The 8,329-nt window shown below is 37.5% G+C and overlaps 1 protein-coding gene across 1 annotated transcript; it reads left to right on the forward strand.

Annotated features, from left to right (window-relative positions):
- Positions 1–481: 481 nt before the first annotated feature.
- On the forward strand, positions 482–3,630 carry GCK72_015102 (uncharacterized protein; the record flags this gene model as incomplete). Its single annotated transcript, XM_053730631.1, has 12 exons — positions 482–513; positions 621–731; positions 815–984; positions 1,038–1,131; positions 1,375–1,555; positions 1,810–1,902; positions 1,992–2,192; positions 2,568–2,624; positions 2,812–2,913; positions 2,960–3,315; positions 3,366–3,492; positions 3,547–3,630. 12 exons carry the CDS (start codon positions 482–484, stop codon positions 3,628–3,630), a joined length of 1,608 nt encoding a protein of 535 aa, XP_053585403.1.
- Between the last annotated feature and the right edge of the window lie 4,699 nt (positions 3,631–8,329).

The following is an 8,329-nucleotide window of genomic DNA, read 5'->3' on the forward strand; positions in this document are numbered from 1 at the left end:
TTACGACTTGTATAATAAAGTTCTTTACGAATCCATTCTCTAACCGATTACCGTAGACTAACTGAATCACCATTCCATTTCAAACCACCATTTCGTGTTCCCAAAATTTTTCCGATTACTCGCTTGTAATCATGTCGAAAGGGTCCTTCAGAATGAGTCGTAACGTTTATATCCTTCTATCCCTTTCCCCGCTTGAGTGAGAGCACTGCCACCACCGACTGCTTGGACTCCGCCCACTTCTTACTCTTACTGTCTATCATCATCCCCTTGAAGCAGACACCCCAACCACCACCACTCTTGTGTATGTCCCGTTGGTCCGTCGAACAAACAAAAAAACTCTCACAATAACTAACCAAACTCTTTTTGTCTGTCTTAAACTTGTCTTTTGTCTCATTCTGTCTCTTTACATATTCTTGATTTCTGAATCTCTGAAAATCGTATTCTGAAACTGAACATCTATATAGGACCCATCTGATCCTGTATGGCATTGCTCATAGCACCAACTGTTGCGGCGTAAGTTTTGGGGTTGAGGGGATCAAAAAAATTATGATGACGAGTTGTAGGACTCTTAGGGTTTCTCATTTATACCAGAAAACTTTGGAAATTTTCAAAATTTTCAGACAAATCGCCTCGGGAAGTACATCGATGGCGGCAGTGTCGGGATGTGAACGGGAAAATTCCGTGGATAATCAACCGGATAGAGCAAGTATTGATGATCGATCAAGTAACAAGTGAGTTCGAAAAATCCCCCACTTAAACAAACACATGTTTTCTTCCTAAGTGCTCCCAACTATCATCATCATAAATTTTGTAGAATGTACGACGAGGATGTGGAGAGTCGAATGATTCCACTGGAGCGTCCGAGTCATAAAGGAAGTATTCGGGATAACACGCCAGACTCGATTCTCAGGTTGAATATTGGTGGAAGTAGTTATCGGATTCGGACCAGATCTATCATCAAGTTCGGGCCAAAAACACTTTTGGGTATGTTGAGTTGTTGAGAAAAGGCCTCTGAGTTTAAGTGAGATCCATTTCAGGCCGCTTCTGTCGTATGAACCATGAACACCGTCGCCAGTGGGCCGACTGGTACTTTGAGGACCAAGACGAGTATTTTTTCGAACGAGTTCCCAGGTATTTATGTTTTCATTACTTTCAGACAAAGAGGTGTTATGTCTGACAAGAGGTGTTGTAGTTTGTGTTGTCTCTCCTCTGTGTCAGCTGTTTGGCCATGGACCAACAGAAGACTCATTAATTAAGTAGAGAAAAGAGGAAGGAATGCACAGAGAGCAAGGAAAAAAACATAACAAATCTCGTCGTTTTTTTTTCGGAAAAAATCTTCTTGTTAAATTATTTATTATTTCTTTTATTTTTCAGATACTTTGACCCGATCTATGATTTCTATGCAACTGGAAAACTTCACGTTCCAAAGGATTTATGCTTCGATAAATTTATGGCCGAGCTCCGTTTCTGGGCTGTTTCGAAGTCGCGGATGGATGAGTGCTGCTCTCCATTCGCACAGTATTGTGTCACTATGGGAGGAGATCCAAAGTATACGGTAGGTATACGGTATCCTCTCTTTTTAAGAACCTTATTAGTACAGTAGGACTCTGTCATTACAGTAATCTAATTTTAGGATGAAGACAAGGAACTCCAAAAGGTATAAAATGATATTGGCTCGCAAACTAAAAATACATTTTTGCATCTTTTTGCTAACTTTTCTCTTACCTTTTTTCAATTTATCATTCATAACCAACCAACCCCATCAACCTGGAAAACTGGGCAGCTAACTGTAAAACGGATTGTTTTCAGGAGAAGGACCACTTCATTGGTGTCAGATGTGCTAATATCCGTCGGAGATTATGGTTGATTTTGGAAGGACACTCACAGAGTAAATGGTGGAAGGTAAGGAATTGGTTTATCCAGTTGAGAGTGAAAAACCTGAAACAGTAGAAATTTTAAAATTCTAAGTAAAATCTCTTATGTAATTCCAGGCGTTCGAAGTAATATCCACCGCATTCGTTGTTCTCTCGATCTCTGCACTAATTCTCGGATCGATTCCAGAATTCCAAGTGCCTCAAAAAAGTGAAGACGGACAACTGGTGTATGCTACGGCGACGTATCCAACATATCCAAATGGAGGTGGAATGACGATCGAGAGTCGGACTGTTGTTCGAGAAGGATCTGATAATTCGGTTAGTTGGGAGAGATGGTAATTTATTGGGGTTTCCGGGGAATGTGGAATGTGGAAGAGGCAATTGGAAATGTCGGTTCAAGTTGGGTATGAAGGGTCTGAGAATAGATAAATGATGATTTTCTTGATTCAATAGAAACTCAGAATTAGATTTCTGTTATGATTCGGGTTTTGAATACATTGTGAGTCATTGAAACTGTGAACAAGTTTTGAATGAGAGACACCATCTTAAAATTAAATTTTACTAGCAAGTTCACCTCACCAGTTTCAATGTAATAGATTCACTTACATGCTATCTAAAAATTATCCAGGCCACCTTGAACCGACTCAAACCTAAAGGTATGTTACCCCGGAAACTGACTAAACAACTTTACAGACGGATGATGATAGTATCATCGAAGTAACTGACCCGACAACCCGAGTAAATGGAAAGGTAGACATATCACACTCTATATATCTCTATGTGTCTTTCTCTCTCTCACGGAGTTTTCCTTTTTCAATAGAATAAGAGAGAAATCTATTCATTGTCATTCACAACTCGACTAACATTTTCCATCTTCTACTGTTTCTGTTGAAAGAAAGGACGGCATCGAATTCTATGAAAACTATTTGATTTTCAGGTTGAAATGACGGAACATCCGGTGTTTACATGGGTCGAAAATGTTTGTGTCATTTATTTCTCGATTGAATACGCGATGCGATTCATTGTGGCACCCAGAAAGGTTAGTAGGTTTTATGAGAGTCTTATCAAATTGAAAACGTTTCTAGCTCGCCTTCGCTCGTCAAATCCTGAACGTCATCGATCTCTTGTCCATCGCTCCATTCTACTTTGAACTTCTTCTATGGATTTGTGGAATCAGTGGAGAGAATGTGAGGAAAGTCAGATGGGCGTTCTTGACAGTCCGTCTACTTCGTGTGCTTCGTGTCATCAGAATTGCCAAATTGGGAAGATTCTCACCAGGTCTTGCCAACTTCGCCCTCACCATCCGAAAATCCAAGAAACAAATGCAAATGGTTGGTATTGTGATGATGACCGTAGTCATCTTCTTCTCCACTTTGATCTACTTCTTGGAAAGAGATGAACCTGGAACCAAGTTCACAAGTATTCCAGCAACATTCTGGTGGTTTGTTATCACTACTCTGGAGTCTTCTATAATTTTGTTCCAAAATTCAGGTGTGTTGTCACTATGGCCACTGTCGGATACGGAGATCTCGTGCCAGTTACAGTCGCTGGAAAGTTGGTTGGAAGTGGAGCCATCGTTTGTGGTGTCATGGTGTTGGCACTTCCAATTACTATTATGGTAGGGACAAATTGAAATTTTGAATAAATAAAAAATGACAATTCCTTGTTTCAGGTCAACAATTTCATGCAAGTCGTCAAACTCCGCGAAGAGCAAATCGTCAAAAAGTACGCACAACAACATGGAGACCAAGTCTAATTCATTGTTTTCTCTTTCACTTTTATGGACCATGTCCACTCTTTTTTATCCCTGCTTGCCTTTAGCCCATTTTCCCCTTTAGTCCCGATTTTTTCGCTTTTTCCCTATGCTTGCCGCCCGGTTATTCATATAATTTCTAAGCACACTATTACAAAAAAATCTCTTAGAACTCTATTTTTTCTCCGCTGAATTTTCTAGTCATTGTGAAGTCATCTCAAACCGAACAACTACTTTCTTATTTTCCCCTACAATCAAGATTTGCAATTAATTTCAATTCCCCTTTTTCCTTCTTCGTCTTCCCTTCCTTTTCATGATTTTTTTGTGTCCTTCATTTATATAAAATGATAAGAATCTGATACCTAATAAAAGCTATTTGTCAATCACAAAATGGGGAAAAAAACGAGAGAAATCTCAAGGCTGCCGAGAAGAAATGTGTTCTTTTTTGTCGTTTTGGGTGGCTTTTTTCATTGAAAAGTTGAGATGTCGTGACAGAAGATTAATGATTTCCCCGTTTTTCTGTTTTTTGTAAATTATTCAAGAGGATAAGTGTTTCTAGGGAAGTTTCCATTTGATGAAAGATGCTGTTCTGTTTCAGCACACAGTTTTAGAAGTTTGTGTTAATAAGTACTTTCGAAAAAATTATCAAATTCATCATTCCACCAAGCTAGGATGTACCTAACAAGTATTTTTTAAATCTTATTTCTGCGCATATTTCTTGGACCGCGTCCAGTTTGACCGCAATTTTTTCACTGTTTCAAGTTCAATAGAACACTTTAAAGAAATGTTTTGAACTATTATTGGAAGAACTGTGATATTCAACTACTGTAAATACTGTATTAAAACGGCACCTGTATTATAACGACACTTTCTTTATTCAGAATTCATGAAAATGATTATCCCGGTCTTTTTTTTTGTTCTGATGAGAACCGTTATAATACGATATGTACGGTATAATCTTTTGAAGAATAACTTTTCAAAATTTTAGGAAACAATGATTTTCTGAGAAAAATTTAAATTTCAGTTCATTCATTTTTTCAGTTACAATTTTTAGACGAACAAACTACTTTTATTAAAAATACAGTAGTAAGAGGTTAAAGCTTTCCAACTATTTTCATTCTGAAACCTGCGAATCATTGTTAGATACGTTCCTGCCGGTGAACTTACTTGAAACTGCCGTACGACTGATCAAAGAGTTTCAGAAAATCCTATTACTTAAACTTCGAATACGAGAATTTGCGGGATTCTCTTGATTCTGAATGCTTCTATGTTCCAATTTTCGAAATTTTCATCCGTGGGAAATGCAAATTCACTTATCTAAACTTTTCATACAAACATTCTGAAACTTGTTTTCTTTACTCAGTTCAAAAAGTATTGCAAGTTTGAATAATTCGATTGAGAGCCACATATGGACTTTTTATGACCCTGTAAGAGGCGTTCTCGATGTTTCCCTGAATTCTTCTTCCACTTTCTTTGTCTAGCCCCTTCCACTTGGTCCCCTTTCTTCCCTTCATTACATCACTTCATCAAGCGAGTAAGTACTAATCCGATTTGTTCATCATCCATGCTTCTCAATTCACGGAGTCGCGACTCTTCTAATTGGATATACAAGTACAAGACGAGCTCACACCAGTAATCAAGAGTTTGGAATTGCGACTATTCCATGTCAATTGTTTTGGCACCGTCCACTTCAAACTCAATTTCGGCATAGTCTCGTTGCTTTTACTCCAAACTTTTATTCCATTCTTGTCCTTTCGTCCGAAAACTGCCATGACGAACGGATAATAAGAACTAGATAGGCGAAGAAGAAGAAGCCAGAAAGAATGACTAGAGGAGGAATGACCTAGAAAAGGAGTCAAAGTCTCGAGAGGAAGAAAACGCAATTAAGAGAGTACAGTCGAGAAAAGAAGAAGAAGAAGAACTGTCGTTTTTAATAGATCTTCATCTCGCTTATTATATTCTTCTTCTTCTTTCCGCGTACTTTTCTATTGAATTTGGGTTCTTGGTTTTCACGCTGTTTCATCCGCATTGTTCAGGGTTTCGACTGCTTCTGTAGAGGTTTTGACTTATGGTTATTGCAAAAAATTTTCTTTTTACTCAGATTGTTGCGAATCAGATTTGGTGGAGACCCTGGAGTTCTCATGGACGAGTAAATTTAGGAAAACTAAAAATTATTGCTCAGAATTGCAATTGAATTGTATCAAAAAACTTACAAATATATTTCTCAGTTTCAGGAGAATATGTTATTGCAAATGTGCTCCGAAAAACTTGTTCAATACAGAAGTAGCGAATTTTTCTCAAATTATTTCATTAGACAAACACATCCATTACAACTGAATCAGTGAATTCTATAAAATAATTACTGCTTTGCAAGTTTTCTAATTTGGGAAAATACTCTTTTGAAAAAATTTTAATTTCATGGACTTCTTATTCATTACTGCAACTATCATATGATTTTTCCCGAATTTTCGAAACTCAAAACAAAAACCCATTCTGATCAAATAACCATCTCATCCATCTCACGAATTGAATTGAACCATTTTTTCCTCTCGTGAGGTACGATTAACCCCTCTCCATTGTTTTCCGGGAGTTTTGACACCATACCCAAATTCTTCATTGTTTTTACATTATATTTGTTTAGTGTCTTTTCTATTTTTTGTCGGTTAATTCCATTGGTAGATCAAAGAAGCACAGTGTGGAATTGTCTTTCTTCTAGAGGAGTTGCTTTTTAGTTCAAACACAGTCATCAGAAAAACTCAGGACAATCTAGAAATAAAAATGCGTCCAAGGAGCCCCAGCCGCTTTTCCCCTTATCCCACCAATATATCTTCTTGTCTTCACTAATTCTTTTTTCATTTCCTCCTAATTTCCTCTTCTAGACTGGAACACATGTATCCCATTGTATTCTTTTCCTCCCTTCTTACTTCCCTCATAAACCTTCCGAACCTATTAGTTCATATAATTTCTCATGTCTTCATCTACTCATGACGCCTTCTTCTTTATTCTTTTCCCTCATATAATATTATTAGAATACATAAATTACGATGATACTTTCGTTCCTTCCGCGACATACTTGTTGTACTTTTACTATGTAGGTTGGATGATGTGAGGAACAAAAAGAGCCGGCTTTTTTACTGTTTCAAGGATTTCACTATTTTTGGGAAGTGGGAAGCAAGGTAGTCGTCATAATAACATTTCCATGCTTTGGACGGTCCAGAGATATCATCTTCTCAATTTTTATGGTTTCCCGCGTTAAGGAAAAGTCTGGGTTGCGAATGAGATCCAAAAACTACCAAAAATTAATGTTGAATATTTTAAAATTTTTGACTGTTTCAGAAGTTTTTTAAGACTTTCAGTTATTATTTTTCGATAATATCTAAATCATTTTTAATCATAAAAATTGCCCAATTTGTTCCACTATGACTTGATATTTTCATCAGTGTTCTTAATTATTCAAAGATAATTTCTGTTGTGTGATTTTGTCTTTCTGGGTCATAATGAAACTCTGAAATTTCTGATTCTGAAAATTGGATAATGCATGCGCACCTCCCCCATATCCATCTGATACAGTGATAAGTGAGTATTAAGTGCCAAAATCATATACTTGCCAAGTATTTCTCCCCCCTTCTATACAACCCGCTACCATGCGTTTACCCTCCCCGCCGGTTACGCCATTCTCTGCGTCTCTCTTTCCCACACACTCTCTCGTAATTTCCGCGCGTGGCGATCCAAATGCTCACTTCCCCCCCCCTTCCACTGAAACATGCTCTCACGCAATCACTTTTCCTTTGAGTATTAAGCCGAAAAACCAACTGTTTCAGGGAGGGCACTGCCCGGTTTCCTTCAGATTGCGTGAGTGTTCAGATACAAAGAGAAAATGAGGTAAAGGGTGGTCATTTCCCGTTGGTGCTTGTGAGCACTGGACTACTCAATGAAAGGTTTTTCGCTTTTTCTTCTGAGTATTCCGAACTTTTCTCACATCTATTCATAAGGGTCCTTTGAGGACGGAACACAAAAGTTCACTATACGAATTGGAGTCAGATAAAATAGATTTTCATTTTTGATTTCAAATTTTTCACAGCTTCTTTGCCTGCCTTTGAAATCAAAATTTCTGTTTGAGACATTCGACTTCTAGCAGTTTATATACCTTCAGTAATCTTTCCATCTTCACTAAACCGAAATTTTCCAATTATTACAAATAATTCTCTTGAAACAGTGAATTTTATATTTTGCAAATAAAAATTTGCCAAAACCATCTGATAGACGCTTGTCTCATATTTCTCTTCCCTAATTACCTTAATATTAACTAATCCTCTTTCCCCTCCTTCTGATGATTTTCACTAGCCACAATTAGCTGCTATTGGACACTACATTCTTTGCATGAAGAGGGCAGAAATTTTGCACATATTTGTTTTTTTACTTTCACTGTTTTTTCTAGACTTTGCATGGGAAAAAGTATAATATTCATCGAATCTGATAATGCCAGTGGAGCGAATTTGTTGTTTATCGAATAGATTGATTTTTTGGCAAATTTTTATGTGTCGGAACATTTTATTTTTTTTAAATTTTGGTTTTGAAATACCGTACTTATTGACCGGCACCCCATCTCAATGTCAAAATGCGACGCGGTCAGGTTTGGCAAAAAGTTTCAACAGACTTGGGATGGGCCGGGCCGAGTCACAGTACAAAAATTTGAAATTTT

Source organism: Caenorhabditis remanei, chromosome IV, assembly GCF_010183535.1.
Source record: "Caenorhabditis remanei strain PX506 chromosome IV, whole genome shotgun sequence".
Taxonomy (NCBI): Eukaryota; Metazoa; Nematoda; class Chromadorea; order Rhabditida; family Rhabditidae; genus Caenorhabditis; species Caenorhabditis remanei.